Here is a 24,742-nt window from a genome sequence, read left to right as displayed (position 1 = left end):
CTTGTTTTATAGGGATCTTAGGGATGTGGGCTTCTTGATTTTTCAGCCTGCCTTTTGGGGGAGGGGCCTGCTGCGCTGATAACTCAGGCAGCCCACTTTGGGTAGAGTCTCCGTGTCCCCTGCAAGGGGGGTGAGGATGGGCACCCTGTGAGCCAGTATTTCCAGGCTTTCGTTCTCTGGTGGCTTTCCCTGGAGGTCTGCTGTGCCTCTTCTGAGAGTCAGAGCAGCAGCGGCCGAATCTCAGCCTCTGTCTCAGAACAGAGGGATCGCAGACTGTTCTCCACTGATGTTCTGGCCACTTTAACTCTGTTTCTGTTGGTGCTGCTGAACCCTGCAGCGTCCCGAGATGTGCTACCCACACCCAGTGTCCCAGCCCTCACTTCCAGGGCCAGCGTGTCCCTGTCCTTTGTGTTTCTAACACCGCCAGCTGCCAGCCACCCCCGCATGCTCCCGGAGCTCCCGGTCTCAGTCTGGTTCCAGTTGAGCGCACTGGAGCTCTGTTTCAGTCTGGTGGCGCACATTCCCTGGCTCACTGTCCCAGTCTGCTCTCTTGCGGGTGCCTGTCCGCAAATCGGCCAGTCCCCGTGCAGGTGGCTGCCGCTTCCTGGGGCCCGAAGGCCGTGGCTCCCTCTCCCTTCCATTTATCTTCCAATATCTGTGCGCGGTTTCACGGCTCCCCGCTTCGTACCTCAATACTCAGTGCTGGAGATGTTCATTTGTAGAGATCCAGATGTATCTTCCTGCATTTCAGGCTGATTCCGTGGGTGTTCAGGATGGTCTGGTACCTATCCAGCTCGACTCAGGGGACCGGCTGAAAAAGGTGTCCCCTACTCCTCCACCATCTTAACTCCCTCCTCTCGTTCTCGTATTTTCTTAACATTTTCTTTTCTCTGGCTTACTTTATTGTAAGAATACAGTGTATAACGTGTGTTAATTGGCTGCTTATATTACCAGCAAGGATTCTGGTCCACAATAGACAGTTAGGAGTTAGATTTTTGGGGCAGTCAAGTTCTACATGGATTTTTGGCTGTGCAGGAATCAGTGCCCCTAACTCCCACATTGTTCAAGTGTCAGCCATAGCTTGACATCTGTTAGGCCTTTTATTTTGTATATAGTTGTTAGATTCATAATAATAATAGTAATAAATTAATCAATTGGTGGCCCTCTGGGGGTTAGAGATAACAACCTGGGATTAAATTTAATTGAAGATAATTTACAGTGTCAAGCATGGGGGTCTTTTTTTTTTTTTTTAAAGATTTTATTATTTATTAATTTGACAGAGATAGAGACAGCCAGTGAGAGAGGGAACACAAGCAGGGGGAGTGGGAGAGGAAGAAGCAGGCCCATAGCAGAGGAGCCTGATGTGGGGCCCGATCCCATAACGCCGGGATCACGCCCTGAGCTGAAGGCAGACGCTTAACCGCTGTGCCACCCAGGCGCCCCAAGCATGGGGTCTTAATCCACCCTTCTTCTAAGAAGCAAGATTGCCTCTTACTCAGGTCTGATAGTTTCCTGACACCTGGTAGAAATGTCATACTTTGCGTTTAGCGTATTAAGATAAATAGACAGGAAGATCAGTAGGAGAAGAAAGGGATAAAGAAAGGGGGGTAATCAGAAGGGGGGAATGAACCATGAGAGACTATGGACTCTGAGAAACAAACTGAGGGCTTCAGAGGGGACAAGGGGTGGGGGAATGGGATAGGCTGGTGATGGGTAGTAAGGAGGGCATGTATTGCATGGTGCACTGGGTGTTATACGCAACTAATGAATCATGGAACTTTACATCAAAAACCAGGGATGTACTGTATGGTGACTAACATAATATAATAAAAAAATATTATTATAATAAAAAGATAAATAGACAAAACAGCTAATGATTAGTGGTAGCTAGCCAGCTATGAAAGATTCGATAGCTTAGCATTTTTGCAACTCATTCATGGCATATTGATTGGGAAGCCCTGGATTAGACTTCTGCAAGCAACATAGCGGATAAGAAATTCTGAAGGACATTTTTCCTTTAGAACAGTAGATCATGTGCCAGATACAAGGATATAAGCCATGAGGAAGTAAACCACCGTAAGTGAGAATCAGCAGAAAGAATAAATAACAGATTTAGACCCTCAGGGACTTAAGATATGATAATCAGACACACAATATAGAAGATGATATAAAGAGATGTTTAAAGAAATAAAAGCAAAGTTTGGTGGTTCCATCAGGAGGTTCAGGAAAAGCCAATAGGAGCGAAAACCGGGCTGAGTCATTACTGTGACGACTTTCCTTGCACCTGAAGTCGTTCCTTTACGTGGCGGCACTGTAGGAGCACAGACACATTATGTTTCTGCCACATAAAATTTCACCCTTGAGGGGCGCCTGGGTGGCACAGCGGTTAAGCGTCTGCCTTCGGCTCAGGGCGTGATCCCGGCGTTGTGGGATCGAGCCCCACATCAGGCTCCTCTGCTATGAGCCTGCTTCTTCCTCTCCCACTCCCCCTGCTTGTGTTCCCTCTCTCGCTGGCTGTCTCTATCTCTGTCGAATAAATAAATAAAATCTTTAAAAAAAAAAAAAAAAATTTCACCCTTGAAAAGGTACCTTTTTCATCATGTCTCCAGGATTCCCAAAGGTAACTGTAGCCACTGGTCACAAGAGGCTACTTAAATTCAAATATAAATTCACTAAATAAATTTAAAGATTCAGTTTCTCATTCACAGTAGCTACAGTTTGGGTGTTCATTATAAGGTGGCTGCTGCATTGGACAGCTCAGAGGTGAGACATTTCTGTCACCACAGAAAGTTCTCTTGCACAGCCCTGGCTTATTAGTACATTTAGCTGTTTACCTGCAATTTGTTGTTACTGGGTGTCTTTCTAGTGACAGTCACTCTAAAGGGGATTGGATGAGAAATTTGGATTATGATAGAAAATGAGAGATGCTGATGAGACTGTCCCATGGTCCTGTTTTCATTTCTTTAAAGGATTCCAGAGCCCTTCAGACTTTGCTCTGGGTCTTTCTTTCTTTCTTTCTTTCTTTTTTTTTTTTTTTTTTAGATTTTNTTTATTTATTTGACAGAGAGCGAGAGCACAAGCAGGGGGAGTGGAAGAGGGAGAAGCAGGCTTCCCACTGAGCAGGGAGCCTGATGCGGGGCTCAATCCCAGGACTCTGGGATCATGACCTGAGCCGAAGGCAGACGCCCAACGACTGAGCCACCCAGACGCCCCAGCTCTGGGTCTTCAGATGGGACAGCTTATGCCATCGAAAAGCTAGGATCCCTGGTGGTCTCTGAAACTAACTCCAGGGGCAGCCTGGGCCCAGGTACCCAGTTGCCACCTGAAATCAGTGGCACTCAGGAGGAAGGGGAGGTGTGGATGGCCCCTGGGTTCAGCCAGGGTAAGGGATGTCTGATCTGAGACAGTTTATCTGACATGTGCTGATACCAGCTGTTACAGATTTCTACCCTTTCATAAGCACTTGGTCATCTCAGTGTTACATAAATTTTCTCAGTGTTACATAAATTTAATAAAAACAGATTTTGTCTCCTTTTTTTCCTTCTGCAGGCCTATCCCCCTTTGTTCTGTTGTTGTGATTAATAGCCAGCTTGATAAAGTTGAAGGAAGGAAATTGTTTGTTTCCTGTAATGTCCAAAGTGTGGATGGAAAGACCCTACACTCCAAGGCAACAAGTAAGAAAATGCCGCTATGTCTTTTTAGTCTGGTTTAGTTTCTCAGGTTTTGTGTTTGGGGGCTTGGGAGTTGTTGGGTTTTGTTTTATTTTGTTTTTGTTTCGCTTTGGTTTTATGACCCACAAATGCCCAGAAATTCTCAATTCCCCATCATGTAAAAAAATAAGTTAGAGGTGTTCTTAAACATTACTGGTAGAGAGCTGCTTGTCAAAATCTATAAAACTACAAAGTCATGTGCTCTTTTTCACCCATTTCCAGGACTTTATCCCACAGATGCACTGAAAGTATGCAAAATTACAATGTATATGTTGCTTCTGTCACAGTAATTGTGTTACTCATGTAAGGTTACTTGGAATAGCAAAAGATTGGCAAAACAGAGATACCCATCAGTAGGAGACTGGTTGAGCAACCGCATTGTGTGTGCCACAGAAAATTTGTGAAATATTCTGGTACCATAAATAATAAGGAAATTATTTAATTATGAGGCTATCTCATTAATACATCTTTTTTTTTAAGATTTTATTTTTATTTATTTGACATAGATAGAGACAGCCAGCGAGAGAGGGAACACAAGCAGGGGGAGTGGGAGAGGCAGAAGCAGGCTCCCAGCGGAGGAGGGAGCCTGATGTGGGGCTCGATCCTAGGACTCTGGGATCATGCCCTGGGCTGAAGGCAGACGTTTAACGACTGAGCCACCCAGGCGCCCCTCATTAATACATCTTGAATGAAAAGCGCAAGATGCAGGACTGTGAATGTAGTATGTTATCATTAGTATAGAAAATGTAGAGAGATCTTTTGCATTCTCTTCCCCTTTTCTTCCTCTTTCCCTTTTACCCCTTCCTTCCTTCCTTCCTGAATAATTTATTCCAAAAGCCACTAGGTAGAGTGGGCATGGTAGGCTTGGGATCGACTTGGAGGCTGCAGCGAGGTGTGGCTGTGATGGCTGAGCACCGTGTCAGCCTGAGTGGAGTGAAGAAGGTGTCCACACAGGCAGGTGTCCCAGTGCAGGGTGTCAGAGCCCAAGTAGGGTAAGGAACGGCTCCACGTCAGGTGTCAGAGCCCATGCGTGATGGTGGCATCTACACAGTGCCTTACTGTCAGAGGAGGAATTTCCAGAAACGGAAAGAGAGAAAACTAGAATGAACCCTGTGGTGTTGGGCTGGAATTGGAGATCTTGGACATGAAAGTTTTCATTGTCTCTTGCTATGAAATAACATTGTGAGGAACTTCATATATTGTCATTTTACACACATTCTGACAAGTTAATCTCCAGTGTTTCCAGAGGAAGCCATTCTTTGTACTACTCTCACAGTTTTTCTATCAGCTTGACATCTCAAAATAAAAAGTAATACATAGGAAGGAGGGGAAGATGTCTGTGTGTTCTTGTGTTGCAGAGACCTTCAGGAATGCCACACAAAGATTGGTGTCCTCTGGGTAGGTCGGAGGGAGAGTCCCCCAGAGGCCCTTGTGTACCTTGTAACATGGTTATGTCAGTGGATTAGCAGGACGAGAGAGCTAGGTTTTGTGGCACCTAAAGCTTGCACAATTTAAGAAAGTGAAGACAAAGAATGCAAAACTGGGTACGAATGTGAGTTTTTATGTAAAATGAGGAAAGAAACCGCAGATGCTGCTGCTGCTGTCTGGGAGACGCAGGTCCCTTGCCTCTGCCGTCTGGATAGGCAGTTTCCCGGAAGTGCCTCCAGAGGGCAGCCCTGAGCTCGCAGCCGCTGCTCTGACGGCACCTTTGCAAGGGAAGAGCCTTTGAAGCCTTACCTTCGCAGCTTCAGATTCAGTCAAGGTGATTTAGATACTCGCTGCTTTTTGTTTGTTTCTATTCCGCTTTATTTTAATGGACCTCAGATGCCTGGGTTTGACTTAATCAGAATCTTTGAGTTAGGACACAGTAGGCATCATTGATGCATGAAACTGTCATCTTTATTTATTCATTCACTAATGTATTTTTCAGTTTAATAATAAACACCCTGAAACCTACCGTCAGCCAAGAACCAGAATCTTAATATCATATCCCTAATTACGTTCCCATCTTATCCTCCTGCTTTTACCCTGTGGTTTTTGAAGTATAATTAACACACAATGTCATATTCGCTTATACCTACTTTATTTTAGTAAGTTTTATCGAGAATATATGTGTGTACCCAAGGAATGTACAGTTTAGTTGTTTGTTCTGAACTTTGTAAAAAAGAGATCATGCTATATGTACTTTTCTGGGAGTTGATTTTCTTTTCATTCAGCTCCACATTGCTGAAGTTCACTCTGTTTTCGGTGTGTAGTTTCCTCATTTTTCCTGCTTAGTGATATTCTGTTGCACGACTATACCACAGTGAATTTCTCCTCTTCTGATGTTGGGCTTTGGACTTTTTTTTTTTTTTTTAAGAGAGGGAGGGGGAGTGGAGAAGGGGTAGAGGTGGAGAGAGAGAATCTTAAGCAGACTCTACACCCAGCCTGGAGCCTGATGCAGGGCTCGATCTCACAACCCTGAGATCATGACCTGAGCCGAAGAAATCGAGAGTCAGTCGCCTAACCGGCTGAGCCACCCCGTGGGCCTTGGACTCTTCAGAATGGGCTGCTGTGAACATTCTCGTAGTGTATGTGGACAAGAGTTTGGGATGTAGTCAGAATTTCTGGGGTGTCAAGTCTGGGAGTGTTCAGCTTCACAGGGGAACGCCATCTTGTTTTCTAAAGCTGTTACTAAATCACACTCCCACTGGCGACATAGGGGATTCTGTCGATCTGTCTTTTCTAGCATTTGGTAAAGTCAGGCTTCTGGATTTTTGCCATCAAATGGTTATAAAATGTTATCTCTGTGTGATCTTGTTTTGCATTTTCCTGATCACCTATGAAGACGAGCATTTCATCGTATATTTCTTTACCATATTTGTTTCCCATTCTGTAAAATTCCTGTTTGTTCAGCCTCTTTTACTGTTTTTTTTCCCTTTTTTAAAACTGATATATAGGATTTCTATCTATATTTTGTATTGAACTAATGTTTTTGTTAGACATGTAAGCTGCACCTTCCAGTATGTAAGTTACCTTTTATTTGCTTTAGGTATCATTTTTATGAATGGAAGTTATTTTTCATGTTAATGTAGTTGTACTTATTAAATTTTTTTCCTTTATCATTAATGCTTTTTGTGTCTTATTATTCATTCCTCCTCCCCACCCCCTGCCAATTATCAACTGTTTGCAGAAATGGACAAAAGAAGCAGGAATAAGATCTGAATAATTTGAATCCATAGTCAGTTTAAACACTCCATTCCAGGCTGTGGTTTGTGTGTCCTGTCTCCCTGAAGTTTTGAGTATCAAAGGTTCCAGATGGCTTAGTTGTCATTTCGCTTGCTTTCACTTTCCTAACTGTATCTAATGGAAATGGTAATGAACCATAAAATGATGAAGTGGGAGAAGACTGGTTCCCTCGGGCACTGTTGTGTTGTGATAATCAAAAGCTGATTCTTAATTTGGCTAAGAAAGGAAAGTAGGCCCAAAGATGGAAGGTACAAATATGAATCAAAATCCCTTTCCTGGGGCACCTGGGTGGCTCAGTCGCTAAGCATCTGCCTTCGGGGCCCAGGTCATGATCCCAGAGTCCTGGGATTGAGCCCCATATTGGGCTCCCTGTTCAGCAGGGAGCCTGCTTCTCCCTCTCCCACTCCCCCTGCTTGTATTCCCTCTCTCGCTGTGTCTCTCTCTGTCGAAAAAATAAATAAAATCTTTAAAAAATTAAATAAATAAAAGGTCCTTCTTTAAAAAAAATCCCTTTCCTTACATATACATTTCTGCTCAGAAAATTCCCATCTGACTGCAGCCAGCCGACTTAAAATCACCTTCTGTTATTTTTTTGTTTAGGCCTGTTTGTAAAACTGAATCCTAAAGAAGTTTGATGTAAAAGAGCTTCTGGTGCGTTCTACACCAATCTGCGTCGGGCTCTCCTTCCTTCCAGAAGAACCTGTTGTCTCCGGTCCTGCTCTGCTTACCTGCTTTTGAGTCCCCCAGAGAGTGAAGCCTGCTAACACTGTTCTTCGGAATACAACTCCAGGAGCTCTGTTTCCACCTTCTAAACTCTTGAACACAGAAGGACTCCGTGTGACGGTATCAGCAATTCTTTGTGTCTCCTTAGAATAAGTTTCTGGTTCTCCTGAATTTGAATGGGCTCCTTAAGGGTGCATAAGCATTATGTCTGCCCCATTGCAGATTGAAGAAAAAATTCATATTGAAACTCTTACCATAAACTTGAAAATACCAGAAAACCAAAGGGAGGAGAGTGTGCGTGTGTGCGTGTATGTGCGTTATAAATTACAAAGCTGGCTTTACTGTTTACAGTGAAATCTTTTTGGCCACAGTAGGAAGCACAACTAGTTCCTGTAGGAATGAAGGAATACCTCAGATCTGGATCCTAGGGATTAAACAGCTTTACCATTCTCAACATAAGCTGTCCCGTTGTGTCGTACCAACAACGTAGTTGGTCATCACTGGAAGGAACCTGTATTTACTTCCTAGGTGTCTTCATCCATTCAGGCTGCTATAACAAAATACCACAGACTTGGGTAGCTTAGATAACAACACAGATTTATTGTTCACAGCTCTTGAGCCTAGAAAGTCAAGGACCAAAGCACCAGCACAGTCACCTTCTGGTGAGGGCTAGCTTACTGGCTTACAGCTGGCACCTTCTCCCTGTGTCCTCACGTAGTAGAAGGGGCTAGAGATCCTCTGGACCCTCTCATGAGGGCACTAACCCCACTCCTGAGGGCTCTACTTCATTATTTACGTATTTCTCTACAGCCCACCTATGACGCCATCACATTGGGCATTGGGATTTCAACATAGGAAGGCAGGGGTGGGAACAAACATTCAGACCTTCACATTAGGGCTCCTATGACAAAGTACCACATACTGGGTGATTTGAAACAATGGGAACTCATTGCCTCACAGTTCTGGGAACCAGAAGTACAAAATCAAGGTTTCTACAAGGCCAAGCTCCCTCTCAAGGCTCTAGGAAAGGAATTGGTCAAGCCTCTCTCCTAGGTGCTGGTAGCCTCAGCCATTCCTTGGTTTGTAGGTGCAACCCTCCTGCCTTCACGTCATCTCCCCTCTAGCCACATTGCCCCTTTCTGTAAGGACACCAGTCATTGGTAGGACCCACACTAATGACCTCACTTTAACTCAGTTACCTCCATAAAGACCTCATTTCTGTGTCACCTGGGTGGCTCAGTCAGTTAAGCATCTAATTCTTAGTCTCAGCTCAGGTCTTGATCTCAGGGTCATGAGTTCAAGCCCTGAATTGGGCTCCCACGCTGGTCATGGAGCCTACTTAAAAAAAAAAAAAAAAAAAAAAAAAGACCCCATTTCCAAATATGCTCACATTATGAAGTAGGGGGATTAAGACTTCAACACACCTTTTGGGAGGACACAGTTCAACCCATAACAGAACCTTAAACAAGATGAAAGATGAAAAAATGAATTGGGAGACTTACTGTTCTAGGAAACCTATTCTGCTTCTAATAGATTGAATAGAATCTACTGCAGACAGTAGTCTGGGCTTCAGTTTCTTGCCTTTCTTTCCCCTTAATTGAAAGTTTAGGTTGAACTGCAGGAAATAGCCATATTCAAAGGTCAGAATGGTCAAATATTGACAATTTCCTGTGGCTCAACCTAATGACTTAGGGATAGCCTTGTGGTGCCCATCCATTGCCAGAGCTGACTGACCCTGGGCCGGGCAAGCCCAGAGAGGACTCGCATCCCTAGGGCCCAGCTGCAGTTCCCAAGCTGCAAGAAAGGCCCCAGTAGAGGATTAGGGTCATAGTAACGGTGAGCCTGGCAGTTCTCTCTCCCTAGAAATCCTGGTAGAGCTTGGGAGGTGACTGGCCCGCAGCTGTGCAGTTTCCATGTCTGGCAACAGCCGCCCTTTCTTCCTAGTCTTCCCTCTGTCTTACGACCCTGGAGACCCTGGGCTCTTGTGGCAGCTCTCACAGCTTGCTTTTCATGGATAGTAGGCATGTGTAAAAATGTGAAGATGAAGGAATGAGCCAGCGCTGCTGTCTGGTTTCACTTAATTAGTACAAAGGAGTTTAGACAGAGAAGGTACTTTAAAAATTTCATTTATTTGAACAGGCTTGCCAAACCACGAAAGCACACCAGGCCTTCATCTAAGCTAAAAAGAACCTAACTGAAAGAATGCCAAAGGACCAGTTTTTCTTCTATTAAGTATGTGCATACCTCCCTTGCCATCCACATGTAAGGTTTTCGTCTCACACTGGTTTGATGGTGTCCAGCCTGCATTGTAGTATGTGGGTTCTCTGCCTGACTCTGCGCAGGATCAGTCAAGGGGGAACCTTGGTAGCTGTTAACACAGGGGTTCCCCACAGCCAGCAAGGGCAAAATGGTTTCCCTGCTATACAGCAGACTCTGTTCCTAGGCTTGACCAAACCTACATTCTTGCCTTCATCCACTTGTGTTTTGGTCAGTCTGTGAGACTGATGGCCGGTGGCTAAGCAGGAGGAAGCTGCTCGGCCACCGGCTTGCCGTGGAGCCGTTGCTGTGCAGGTGTGCCTCTGTGCCCTTCTCCCTCTTTACCCTGGCTGGTAGGGAGCAGTTTGAATGAAGATTAGGAATTGATGTGGGTCAGTGTTAAAATAGCTTTGAACTATCAGTGGAAACATAATTAGGCAGCGAGCTTTTGCTCTTAACCCCAGGTTTCTAAATGCCTAGGAAATACAATAGAAAGATAGTCATGGACAGAAATACATTGAGGGAATTTTTAAAATAATGGAAAATAAGATTAACCTTTTTCTCTAATGGGAAGGTAGAATGAAACATAAAAGGAAGTCAAGAAGAACCTTTTGTTCCGTATTAGGATGCTCATGTCCTTCATGTTCTGTGTTTCATTCCCCACGTCATTCTCAAGACCCTGACCTTCCTTCTATCCCAGGGAGTCGTGAGGCAGATTATTGTTTTACCTAATAACCAGCCATCATGGAACCCTAGACAAACATCTCTTCCAATGCCAAGTATACAGCATTCTCTATGGTAGACAGAAGAAAATCTCTAAATTATTTTAATTAATTTAAATCAATAAAAGTGGATTTTATGTCTCAGGAAGATTTAAAATTTATTTTGATAATATTCTTTATCTGGCACTACTATGATCACCTCAGAATTACAGAATTAGCTTACTTCTCATCTTAGTTATGGATTTAAAGTTAAGTGAACTGCAGCAAAGATAGTGGAAAAAACTATAGACCAATATCCTTTATGAATATAGATGCAAAATTTTTCAGCAAGATACTAACTAAATCCAAAAGCACTTTTTTTTTTAAGATTTATTTACTTATTTTAGAAAAAGAGAGGAGGGGAGGGTCAGAGGGAGAAAGAGAATCTCCAGTGGACTCCCAGCTGAGCGAGGAGTCTGACTTGGGGCTTGATCCCAGGACCCTGAGATCATGACCTGAGCTGAAATCAGGAGTTGGACATCCAACCAACCGAGCCAACCAGGTGCCCCCCAACAGCACATTTAAAAGATTAAACACCATGACTAAGTGGGATTTATCACAAAAATACAAGGGTAGTTCAAAAGAAAATCAATGTAATACACCAAGTTAATAGAACAAAGGAATAAAACCACATGATCAATTGATACAGAAGCAGCATTTGACAAAATTCAATACCCTATCATGACACAAACACTCAGAAAACTAGGAGTACTTCCAGAACATAATAAAGGGCACCTAGGAAAAACCCACAGCTAGCATGATACTCAGTGGTGAAAGACTGAACGCTTCCTTGCTAAGATCAGGAACAAGATAAGGATTCATTATGCAGCTGTCAAAAAGAAAACGGAATCTTGCCATTTGCAAGGATGTGGATGGAACTAGAGGGTATTATGCTAAGTGAAGTAAATCAGAGAAAGACAATTATATGATCTCATTGATAACGTGGAATTTATTTATTTTTGATATGTGTAATTTAAAAAACAAAATAGGATCATAGGGGAAGAGAGGAAAAAATGAAACAACGAAACCAGAGAGGGAGACAAACCATAGGAGACTCTTAATCATAGGAAACAATCAGGGTTGCTGGAGGGGATGGAGAGTAAAGGGATGAGGTAACTGGGTGATGGACATTAAGGAGGGCATGTGATGTAAAGAGCACTTCCTGTGGTATAAGACTGATGAGTCACAGACTTGTACCTCTGAAACCAATAATATGTATTAATTAATTGAACTAAAATAAAAGAGGATTTTTTTAAAAAGGACTCATAAGTTCACTGCTGCTATTCAACATAGTACTAGAAGTCTTGGCAGAGCATTTGAGCAACAAAAAGAAAGAAAATGCACCCAAATTGGGAAGAAAGATGTGAAACTATTTGCAGGTGACATAACTCCATATATAGAAAATGCCAGAGAATCCACTGAAAAACTACTAGAGCTAATAAGTGAATTCAGCAAATTTGCAGGTAATAAAGTCTTCATAAAAATTAAGAACTTTGTCCATCAAAAGAAATTATCAGGAAAGTGAAAAGATGACCTATCGAATGGGAGAAAGGATTTGCAAATCATTTATATGATACAGGTTTAGTATCCACAATACAGAAAGAATTTTTACAACAAAAAACAACCCAATTTAAAAATGAGCAAGCGGCGGCACCTGGGTGGCTCATTTGATTAAGCAGCTGGCTCTTGATTTCGGCTGGGGTCCTGATCTCAGGGTCTTGGGTCCTGATCTCAGGGTCTTGAGCCCTGCAGAGCCTCAGAGCTTGAGCCCTGCATCAAGCTCGCACTCAGCAGGGAGTCTGCTTGAGGCTTCTCTCTCTCCCTCTGCCCCTCCCCTTGCTCACGGTCTCTTTAAAATAAGTAAGTCTTTTAAAAAATTAATAAATGATAAAAATGAGCAAAGGATTTGAATAGGTCTTTGTCCAAAGAAGAGATAAAGAATGCCAGTCAGCACATGGAAAGATGTTCAACATGATTGGTTATTAAGGAAGTGCATATCAAAACCACAATGAAATACCACTTCACATTCACTAAGATGGAGATGTGTCTCTGTCTATATAGAGAGTGATATCTGTATATAGATAGATATGTATCTATATATAGATAGATATTTTTTTTATGGAAATGACAAGTGTCAGCAAGAATGTGAACCCTCATACATTGCTGGTTGTAATTATTAAATGGTGCGGCTGCTATTGGAAAATAGTTCGGTGGTTCTTCAAAAGGCTAAACGTAGAATTACCATATGACTGGGCAGTTCTACTCCTACATACGTATCTGAGAAAAATGAAAACCTATATCCACACAGAAACCTGTACACAGACCTTCATAGTAGCATTATTCATAATAGCCAAAATGGGGAAACAACCCAAATGTCTATTAGTGGAAGAGTTGGATAAACAGATTGTGGTCTGTCGACATAGTGGAATATTACTTAGCCATAAAAAGGAATGAAATACTGATACATACTACAACTTGGGTGAACCTCAAAAACATTATGCTAAATGAGAGAAGTTACTATGCAGAACAGGAAAATCCATAGAGACAAAGTAAATTAGTGGTTGGCAGGGAATGGGAGAGGAGAGAACAGGGTGTGATTACTAATGGAGTGGTCTTCTGGAGTGATGAAAAAATTTTGAAACTAGAGAGAGGTGGTGGTTGTACAACATCGTGAATGTACTAAACCCTGAGTCATACATTTTTTTTTAAAGATTTTATTTATTGATTTGACAGAGATAGAGACAGCCAGCGAGAGAGGGAACACAAGCAGGGGGAGTGGGAGAGGAAGAAGCAGGCTCACAGTGGAGGAGCCCAATGTGGGGCTCGATCCCATAACGCCGGGATCACACCCTGAGCCAAAGGCAGACGCCTAACCGCTGTGCCACCCAGGCGCCCCTGAGTCATACATTTTAAAATAATTAATTTTGTGCTATGTGAATTTCACCTTGATTAAAACACACATGCACAAGGAGATACCTCTTCACACCCACCAGGATGGCCATGTGTGGATATCGTTTGTTTGTTTTAAGAAAGAAAAATAAGTGTTGGAAAAGATGGAGAAATTGTAACCCTCATATGATGCAGGTGAGTCTCTCTTTTCATTTCCTGTGGGTATATACCTACAGGTGGAATTGCTGGTTCATAACAGTAATTCTGTTGAGTTTTTTTGAGGAACTGCCAGTTTTCCATAGTGGTTGCACTATTTTACATACCCACCAGCATCATATGAGGGTTACAATTTCTCCACATCTTTCCCAACACTTGTTTCTTTCTTTAAAAAAAAAATCTCTGGGGCCTCTGGGTGGCTCAGTCGTTAAGCGTCTGCCTTCGGCTCAGGGCGTGATCCCGGTGTTACGGGATCGAGCGCCGCATCAGGCTCTTCCGCTGGGAGCCTGCTTCTTCCTCTCCCACTCCCCATGCTTGTGTTCCCTTTCTCTCTGGCTGTCTCTCTCTCTATCAAATAAATAAATAAAATCTTTTAAAAAATAATAATAAATTAAAATCTCTATGGATATTTTTATATACATATGCACATACGTACATATATGACCATCCCTTGTGCATGTGTGTCTTAAGATGAAATTCACATAGCATAAAATTAATTTTCAAAATGTATGGCTCAGGGCATTTAGTACATTTACAGTGTTGTACAACCACCACCTCTCCCCAGTTTCAAAATTTTTTCATCACCCCAGAAGACCACTCCATTAGTAATCACACCCTGTTCTCTCCTCCCCCATTCCCTGGCAATCCGCAGAAATTGAAAAGAGAGACTCACCTTCAGCTCAGGTCGTGGTCCTGAGCCCCATGCTGGCAGGGAGCCCGCTTCTCCCTCTCGCCCTGCCCCTCCCTCTGCTTGTGCTCCCTCTCCCTCTCTCTCTAAAATAAATAAAATCTTTAAAAAAAAAAAAAAAAAGAAAAGAGAGACTCAGATACTTGGATGCCAATGTTCATTACCACATTATTCATAATGGCCAAAAGGTAGAAACAACCCAAGTGTCCATCAATGGATGGATGGATGAACAAATAAAATATATACATATAAAAGAATATTATTCAGCCATAAAAGAAATTCTGACATGAACGAACCTTGAAAACATTATGCTAAGTGAAATCAGCCAGACAGAAAAGGACAAATATTGTGTGATTCCACTTGTATGAAATATCTAGAATAAGCAAATTGATTCAGAAAGTAGATTACAGGTTACCAGAGAGGCTTGAGGGGAGCCCAGAATGGGGAGTTAATGCACAATGGATATGGTTTCTGTTCCAGGTGCTGAAAAATTTGGGAAATAGATAATGATGATGTTTCCACAACATGGTGAATGTGATTAATGCCATTGAATTGTACACTTGAAAGTGGTTAAAATGGCTGATTCTATATTATGTATTTTCCCACAACTTTTTTTATAAGTGTTTTTATCTTTTTTAAGTTTTTATTAAATTTTCTTTTTCTTTTTTTTAAGATTTTATTTACTTGAGAAAAAGATAGAGAGAAGCAGGCTCCCCATTGAGCAGGGATCCTGATGCAGGGCTCAATCCCAGGACTTTGAGATCATGACCCAAGCCTAAGGCAGACATTTAACTGAGTGAGCCACCCAGGTGCCCCTAAATTTTATTTTTAAATTAAGTTTACAAACTGAGGGCTTCAGAGGGGAGGGGGGTGGGGGACTGGGATAGACTGGTGATGGGTAGTAAGGAGGGCATGTATTGCATGGTGCACGCAACTAATGAATCATCGAACTTTACATCAGAAACCAGGGATGTACTGTATGGTGACTAACATAATAAAAAAACATTAAAATATTTAAAAAATTTAAAAAAATAAATTAAGTTTTATTTAAATTCCAGTTAATGTACCATGTAATATTAGTTTCAGGTGTAGATTTATTCACAACACCCAGTGCTCATGGAAACAAGTGCTGTCTGTTTTTTGTTAGTGTATTTTTTGAGAGAGGGAAGGGGGGGAAGGGGCAGAAGGAGGAGAGAGAGCATCTTAAGCAGGCTCCATGCCTAGTGTGGAGCCCAACGTGGGGCTTGATCTCACAAACCTGAGATCATGACTTGAGTTGAAATCAAGAGTAGATGCCTAACCGACTGAGCCACCCAGGGGCCCCTACATGTGCCTTCTAATCCGTCCCCCCCATCCCCCCACCCAAGAGTACATTTTTAATGAGCGCTGAATAATGTATAAATTGTTGAATCAGTATATTGTACACCTGAGACTAATATAATAATATATGTTAACTATACTGTTAACTATACTACAGCTTAATTCCACCCCCCTTGAGTGTGGGTGGGACTTAGTGACACTTCTAAAAAGTAGAATGCTTATATCTTGGGGTTCCTGGGTGGCTTGGTTAGGTGTTTGTCTTCAGCTCAGATTGTGATCCTGGGGTCCTGGGATGGAGCCCCATGTTGGGGCTCCCTGCTCAGCTGGGGGTCTGCTTCTCCCTTGCCCTCTGCTGCTCCCTTCCTGTGTTCTCTCTCTCCCCTCTCCTTCCCCTCTCTCCCCTTCCCTTTTTTCTCTCCCCATCTCTCTCTCCTCCCCACCCACCAGGTTGACTGAAACCTCCTGACAAATGGGGCCACAACTACCGAGTTAACACACTTCCAAATTCCTCACTCTCTGAAATGATACAAGATAAATGTTATTTTGAGCTAAAATTTTAGGTCATTTGTAATGTAGCAATAGATAATTGATAGAGAATTAGGTGATTAAATGCTAGTGGCACAGATGATCCCAAACTAGATAATGGTAGGGGGAAGATTTTTATGAAGCAAGATTTTTAGAAGAATTTTTATGTAGCAAGTTTTCAGGTCTAATTAATGGACCGGTATTAGGAGTGAGTGATTTCCTGACTGTACATTGTATTTATCTGTGATAAAAGCCTGGGGTGATGTTGAAATAAAAATATGTGTTAAGTCAAGAAATGGGCAGAAGACATGAACAGACATGTCTCCAAAGAAGACATACAAATGGCCAACAGACACAAGAAAAAATGCTCAACATCACTTGGCATTGGGGAGATACAGATCAAAACCACAATGAGGTAACACCTCACACCAGTCAGAATGGCTAAAATTAACAAGTCAGGAAACAACAGATGTTGGCAAGGATGCAGAGAAAGGGAGACCCTCCTATACTGTTGGTGGGAATACAAGCTGGTGCAGCCACTGTGGGAAACAGCATGGAGGTTCTTCAAAAAGTTAAAAATAGAGCTGCTCTATGACCCAGCAATTGCACTACTGGGTATTTACCCCAAAGATACAAATGTAGTGATCCAGAGGGGCACCTGCACCCCCATGTTTACAGCAGCAATGTCCACAATAGCCAAACTATGGAAAGAGCCCAGACGTCCATCAACAGGTGAATGGATAAAGAAGGTGTGTGCGTGTGTGTGTGTGTGAGAGAGAGAGAGAGAAATAGAATATCACTCAGCCATCAAAGAAATCAAATCTTGCCATTTGCAATGAGCGGATGGAACTAGAGGGTATTACGCTAAGTGAAATAAGTCAATCAGAGAGAGACAATTACATGATTTTACTCATGTGGAATTTGAGAAACAAAACAGGATCATAGGGGAAGGGAGGGAAAAATAAGACGAAATCATAAGAGACTCTTAACTATAGGGAACAAACTGAGGGTTGCTAGAGGGGAGGTTTGAGGGGATGGGGTAACTGGGTGATGGGCATGAAGGAGGGCACGTGATGTAATGAGCAGTAGGTGTTAAATGCAACTGCTGAAGCATTGAACTCTACCTCTGAAACTAATACACTATATGTTAATTAATTGAATTTAAATTTAAAAATAGGGGTTAAATATTGGCAAATAAATCACAGTAGAAGACCAAGAGTTCATATTTTTCATATGGTTTCTCTCATCTATGGAACATAAGAACTAGGAAGATCTGTAGGGGAAGAAAGGGATAAAGAAAGGGGGGGTAATCAGAAGGGGGAATGAAGCATGAGAGACTATGGGCTCTGAGAAACAAACTGAGGGCCTCAGGGAAGGGGGGTGGGGGACTGGGATAGACTGGTGATGGGTAGTAAGGAGGGCACGTATTGCATGGTGCACTGGGTGTTATATGCAACTAATGAAGCATCGAACTTTACATCAGAAACCAGGGATGTACTGTATGGTGACTAACATAATATAATAAAAAATCATTAAAATAAAAAATATATAAAACCAAGATTGAGGCTCCCAGTGCCAGCATTGAGTTTTTAAATTTAGTTTCTTAAGAGACAATTTAATATAATAGAAATCTCAAATATTTAATTGCTGAATACACAAATTCTTACAAAGGTCCTATTAAAAATATAGCTTACACATTTTGAACTTTCATAAGTTATAACTCAAAATAAAATACGGAAATGTTAGTAAGGGAAATAAAACCAGAGTATAAAGCCAACAATGTAAAATCACTTTAAGCAATTTTTTAAAAACCAAAGGAACACTACAATAGTTAAAAGTGATTGAATCTGTGAAAGTGGAAAATGGAGCAGTGTGGAGGGAATATGTTGTTTTTAATAATAAACCTTACTTCAGGAGGGCCTGGGTGGCTTAGTCAGTTAAGAGTCCGACTCTTGATTTTGGCTCAGATCATGATCTCAGGGTCATGGTATCAAGCCCCACATCAGGCTCTGGGCTCAGCGCAGAGTCTGCTGGTCCCTCTCCCTCTGCTTCTCCCAATCTCGCTCTCTCACTCTCTCGCTCACGCTCTCTCACTGTCTCGCTCACACTCTCTCTCAAATAAGTAAAATCTTTAAAAAATAATAATAATAATCTTTACTTGCATAAGACTTGACCTTAAACTCTGTGCAAGAAATTACTTTGATAAAACAGAAGCTGGATTTTTACAACAGCTCATAACCAGGGGCGTGGGGTGGCTCAGTATGTTAAGCGTCTGCCTTGGGCCCAGGTCACAATTTCAGAGCCCTAGGATTGAGCCCTCATCGGGCTCCCTGCTCTGCGGGGAGCCTGCTTCTCCCTCTGCCTCTGCCCCTCTCCCTGCTTCTGCTCTATTGCACTCTCTCTGTTAAATAAATTTTTTAAAAAATTTTTTAAATAACACATACGTCATGAGGATATGAGACTTAAAACAGCAAATCCATACACAGCATTTAGTACGATGCAGGGAAAGCGTTCAGTAAAAATGTGTACGGATTCCCAGGTAGAGAAGTGATTTGAATAGGACACCCTTGCCCTTACAGAGAAAACAAAACTTGCTGAAACTTGGCATCTGCTGGCTAGGGCTGGGCTCTGTGTTACTCCAAGAGAGACACTTACACCATGATGTACAGCCTCTAGCTAGTGGAAGAGCTCGGTAACTATAGGTCATCCTGCTGGTAGCTTCTCACCTGCCCAGGTTGCCTCAGAAGTCTTCCGGCAGTCCTCAGTCTGTCCGGGTCTGTTACAGGGAAGGAAAGTCAGAGCCTGGGCTTCAGAGCTTGACGGCCTGGTTTCAAATCCTGACTGTGCCTTTGAGCAAGTTAGGTAGCCTCTGAGCGCCCGCATTCCCTCATGTGTTAAGTGAAGGTCATCTTAGTCCCGAGTTCTTGATTGTAAAGGGAACTAAGGGAGTAAATGAATGTAAAATGCACGTTTGCTGTTTCTGTCACTCTCATCTTTGCGCACATCGGTCGGGAGCCATGTCAGCACACTACTGAGCCCACAGGACACAGCGACATGTGCAGTATTTGAAGCTTAAATATTAAATAGGTGTAGCTAGAGTCCACAAACTATGTATACAGTCTCATATAACGTCTAGGAGGCAAGCTCAACATATAAGTAACAGAGAAGTGCCTGCTGAGTTAATACAGCAAAACGTCTTTCCAAAAAAGTTAGCCATTTCTGGTTGACATATCACCCCATTTCTGTCTCTATGAGTGGAATCCTGTCAGACTGGCAGAGGGACAGGCGGAGCCAAATCACCCTTCTTTCCACCCCCTCACACATTCTCCCCCTCCAACTACTGACAGGTGAAGCCCAGAGAGTCCGTGAGGAGGTAGGGAGGTAATTGCATAAGGATTCTGGGACCTTTTGAAGATTCTAAGTTGTTTTAATCATGTCTGGATGTTCAGGTGAAGGGGTGAGGTGCGGTGGGAGGCAGGAGGGCAGAAAGAGGCAGAAATTGTGGGCAAGAGTAGGGAGGGGCCATGTGATTACTGGACTCTATAGGGTCGACTCCTTTCAGCCCCCCGGGTGCCAGAATCTGCAGAGCCAGAAGTGGCCACACCCATGACCCCCACTGAAGAACTGTGTCCATCAGTAGTCCATCCGTAGTCTGTCTGTGGTCCGTCCGTAGTCTATCCGTAGAGCACTGGGCCAGTGGGAACCCGGCCCAGCTGGAGGGAATGCAAAGAGGTGAGCCTCACTCTGGGAAAAGAACTTTCTCTTCTTGCCCTCCCTGCCAGAAAGCAGTGGTGGCTGTCACCATGGAAGCAAGATGTGCCTGGGTGGCCCTTAGTAACTGTGGAAGAAAGGGTCGGTGGGGGGACATGTCTCAGTCACTACAGTGAACTCAGGGTCAAGTGAAGAAAGAGCAGAGCACCAGCCGCAGAGATAGGCTCCCTCAGCATCCCTACCCCATGTTTGCCATGTTAGGAACGAGGGCTGCCCCCTTGGTCCCAGGTGGCTCCTGGCTTCTTGGACTTCCAGCAGGACAGGAGGAGCAAGCCTGGGTGGTAAGCTATGGACTCACTCACCTGCACAGGTTGGGGGTCACTTTGCAGCTTATAGGTTGAACTCTGAGCACATGGCATTAGAACTAGCATTCAACACTCTGAATAGTGTGTGCACAATTACAAGTGTGAAAGTCCCAGCTGGCTCCCCTTGGAAAAATGTGGCCAGCCTTGAACTGTGGCAGTCCACCCACCCTCCTGTAAACCCTTTTCTGCCCTCAGCCTTTTGCTTCCAGAGCATGGCAATCTAGCCAAGTGCAGAAAGGGAGAGGGGAGGAAGGGGGCCAAAATCCAAGGGCTACCAACTTCCAGGTGGCAGCGATCTACAGTGACCTTAAGAATCTTCTTTTCTCAGCACCTGTACAATAGATTTTTACAAGGCTTTTGCCCAGTCAGCTGATGGTGTCTTGAGTTGCCCCGGGGGGAAGCAGTGTTAAAATGGTCTACAGAGGCTGTTTACAGCCTGTGTCCTTTCAAGAATGAAACGAAGACAAATTGGCCCATAGGGCTTCTCTGGAGTGGTTCAAGCCTACAGCAGTACAAGAATTATTTTAAAAAGGATAGCTATTGCCTAAAGTTACAATTTTCCAGTCATTGTGTAAATACCTTAGCCTTACCTCCTTTACTTCTTAGATACTATTGATGGCCTTAACTTACCTGTGAGCAAACTGTGTGAGGTTAAGTAAATTTCCCAAAATCGCACAACCACCCCATGAAGTAGGTACTCTTGATTGTTCCCATTTTACAGATGAGGAAGCTGAGGCAAAGCTGGGATTTGCATCTGGGTCATTCTGACTCCAGATCTCAAGACTCCACCCCCAGGATTTACTGTCCTCCTGCTGGTACAAACCCAGGCACGCAGTGTGTCAGTGTGATGGACAGAGATCTGGAAGGAGGCAGAGGTGGAACGGACATTTCTTTTATCATGGATTTCAGGCCAGAGTTTTCAAATTTGAGGTTTGAAAACTTTCTACTTTACAAAAAATGATACCCCAATCAAGAAATTGGTTAAGTTTTAGTAATAAGGCAAATTTTTATAGTACTGGATTACTAGTGCCCATTTTAAGGGTCAGGGGAGAAACCTCTGAAGTAATAACAATACTAAGTAAAGTAAGTGCAAAGGGCTGGGGGTAAATGTGACACAGTTGTAGCTACTTGTCTCTCATTAGCTGCGTCAGGAATACAAATGTATCAAATGCTCTAAGTAAGGGGACCACACTCAGGCTGCTGATTCCCCCTGAAGTAACTTACTGTTCTCAGGAAAAGTAAATCCACCACCACAGGTAAGGATAAATGTGACAGGGGCGCCTGGGTGGCACAGCGGTTGAGCATCTGCCTTCTTCTCAGGGTGTGATCCGGGCGTTCTGGGATCGAGCCCCACATCAGGCTCCTCCACTGGGAGCCTGCTTCTTCCTCTCCCACTCCCCCTGCTTGTGTTCCCTCTCGCTGGCTGTCTCTCTCTGTCGAATACATAAAATCTTTTTTTTTTTTTAAAGGATAAATGTGACAAAGGAAAGGAACTGGAAACAAGAATGAAGAATGATATCCACTTCACCCATATCTAAAATATGAAAAAAAAAAAGTTTCCATAAAGTCATCCAAGTCCTCTGTCCATTTGTGACATGCCCCACAAACATCCCCAAGTTTCTGAAGAGCCTACTTTAGAGTCGAAAACCATCTGAACTGTAGCACTGCTACCCGTCCTTCTCTCACTTTGTACTTCATCCCTTCTTGCCCAAACTGCCCAAAACACAGGCCTCACACTGGGACAAGCCCCCCTGGCTGCCCCTCCCCCATCACAACTGACCTTGGTGTTTATTTCTGTTCAAAACTCGAGGCAGAAACTTCCAGACAGTTGCTAAGATACAGTCACGGACATCAGTTGTTTTTGGTCTGCCCACTATCCCTGCCTCCTGGTCTACTGGCAACAGAACTGTGCTGGCTTGGGAGACAGCCCTTTCAGGTTTCATTTGATTCCAGCGTGTATGGGGGTGCTGCCAATCACAGCCCTGGCAGGGGGGCACACGCTTGACCAGCCTTAGCGGGTCCTAGGTCTTCTTCCCCTTGACTGCAGACATGGGTCCAAGAAGGGGGCCCATAACCTAAGTAATTTGTCTTGCCTTGGGATTTTATATGTGGATGACAAGTAAGGGAAGTGGACAGATTCAGATCTGTTTTGGAAATACAACTTAGGAGCTTTGATTGCCCTCAATGAATTTGAGTTTCCTCCTCTATAAGATGAGGGATTTAGACCAAAGGACTAAAGGTTTTGGAGTCACATCCAGATTCACACAATCTGAGGTTGTGTAGGAGTTCAGCTGTGAAGAAGTCTGTCTGATCCGGCCGTGCCCTTTCAGGGAGAGGGTACCTGCAAAACTGTATCCAGAGAAATGTCACTTCTTATCAAAACCTAGTTTCAGGGGGCACCTGGGTGGCTCAGCCAGTTAAGCATCTGCCTCCCGCTCAGGTCATGAACCCAGGGGCCTGGATTGAGCCCGCATCAGGCTCCCTGCTCCGTGGGGAGCCTGCTTCTCCCTGTCCCGCTCCCCCGTTTTTGCTCTCTGTCAGATAAATAAAATCTTCAAAACAAAACAAAACAAACCTACTTTCAGGTTCTCTGTTAAACTAAGAAATAAAAATAACTAATAATTGCTTCCATTGTGACCCTTTGCAGGAATATTTACATTTTAAAAGAGAGGCGGAACTTTAAACTATGATGAGCAACACACGGTGCAATAGTTCTCAATATCACAGGCTGTAAACGGGTGAGTGTGCACGTGTGTGAACATGGGCGCATGCGTGGTACTTATGCGAGGCTCTGTGTGAACGTGTATGCGTGTGAATGTGTGTACAGTATGATGCATGTATGTGAATGGCTAGATGTGTACAGACAAACCCTTGTGTGTTGTATGCATCTGTATGTTTCTGAGTATATATGTCCACATCTGTGTATATGAGAGTGCATCTGTGTATGTGTGTGCATATATGACTGTGTGTAGCCATGCACAGTACGTTTGTAAGTGAGCACACATGCCCGTGTCTATGTGTGTGTGCACGCATGTCTGTGCATGCACTGGAACAGCCAGGGAACTCAAGCCGTAGCCGCTGATGGTGGGGGCGAGGGTAAAGCACGGGGGTTCGTAGTGCCCAGGAGCCACGCCAGCTCAGCCTAGCAGAGGGCACCAAGGGAGGGAGCAAGGCTTTCTCGACACCAAGGAATTCTACACCGGAGCGGCTACAGCATTGTTCTTTGCTGGCAGGGCCACCAAGGCACAGCGGTGATGCCATGTGCCCAGTGCCCAGCCATGGTCAGGAGAGCTGTCCTCTGAGAAGGCCACATCCTCGGAGCAACCCTGCCCCACTGAGCCAGGAGGGAGCCTCGGGAAGGGACCTCCCTATGGGTTCGTTCTTTGTCTTCGTAGAACCCAAGGCAGAGCCCCAGCCAGACACTCCCGGGCAGCCTGGCTTTGAGGAGGGAGCCCAAGGTTAGGCTGGTTTCATGTGAAACTTAATCCTTACCTGTCACTCAAGGAATGGAATAGTGCTGCTTATCTCCCAGAGATACATAGATAGAGCCCCGTGATTCCCCAGGAAAGGAAGAACGTTTTTTTTCAGATGCTAATCCTTCAGGGTTTATGGGCTCTGGAACGCTAGTGAAAGACGGAGAAGAATTTGGAGAAGCGAGTGGGCCTCCTACACGGGGACTAAGTGGAGAAGTGGCTGGGGAGAAGGGGAGGGGGAGAAGGGTGGCTACAGGGAGGTTGGCAGGGGAAATCGCCCCAAAAAGGAGGGGGTTCCTTGCTTGGGAATCACAGAGGTGGGAGCTTGAGGTGGGACAGCCTTAGGAGGCTACCCTGTGAGGGCACTGTTCAAGGCCTCCTCCAGGGCCCCTGACTCACCCAGTGAGCGCGTTCCCAACGCCTACTGGAGGCCTGAGGAGGAATTGCCTTCACACCGTCATCCTCCCCTAGCCCGTGCTAGGCGGTCAGCAGGAGTGATGCCCAGTCAGGGCCCCAGGACTTGGCTCCATACCCACGTGAGAGACACGCACCCTACCAGCAGGATGCCTGTGACTTGAGGAAAGCAGGCACAAATACTAGGCACCCCACAGCAGCTAGTGAAGCCATCATCACCTATACTTGGAGGGCTCACACGCTTGGGCCCTGAACTAGCTCAACAGAGAGCTGAGAGCCCTGTTTCAGAGTTTGCAGGGAAGAAAGGGTTCAAGGTATCATGGGAACGTGTTTTAAATGGAACGTGACCTTACTTCGTGCCCCAATCTAGGAAAGCAGATCTGCCAGTGGCACCTTGTGGCTGTCCCTTTGATCTGAAGACACCTCCTCTCAAGTGACCGAGTCTGAAGAAGAGGGATTTCAG

The 24,742-nt window shown here is 44.1% G+C and overlaps 1 protein-coding gene across 6 annotated transcripts in view; it reads left to right on the top strand.

The window, feature by feature from the left end:
• Nucleotides 1-24,742, top strand: part of THEM4 (thioesterase superfamily member 4) — a 63,008-nt gene extending 38,266 nt beyond the window's left edge. For 3 of the 6 annotated variants that reach the window (XM_034654307.1, XM_034654306.1, XM_034654305.1), the window contains 2 exons: nt 3,550-3,674; nt 7,539-7,939. In XM_034654307.1, coding sequence (XP_034510198.1) covers nt 3,550-3,674; nt 7,539-7,573 — 160 coding nt within the window. In that variant the 3' untranslated portion in view covers nt 7,574-7,939. Of the gene's footprint in view, nt 1-3,549; nt 3,675-7,538; nt 7,940-21,861; nt 22,904-23,039; nt 23,096-24,649 lie in introns of those variants that run through there. The other 3 variants (XR_004623431.1, XR_004623430.1, XR_004623429.1) reach the window with 3 other exon arrangements.

Source organism: Ailuropoda melanoleuca, chromosome 2, assembly GCF_002007445.2.
Source record: "Ailuropoda melanoleuca isolate Jingjing chromosome 2, ASM200744v2, whole genome shotgun sequence".
NCBI classification, from domain to species: Eukaryota; Metazoa; Chordata; class Mammalia; order Carnivora; family Ursidae; genus Ailuropoda; species Ailuropoda melanoleuca.
The sequence above is the reverse complement of the archived record's forward strand: the minus strand, read 5'-3'. Positions and strand labels throughout refer to the sequence as shown.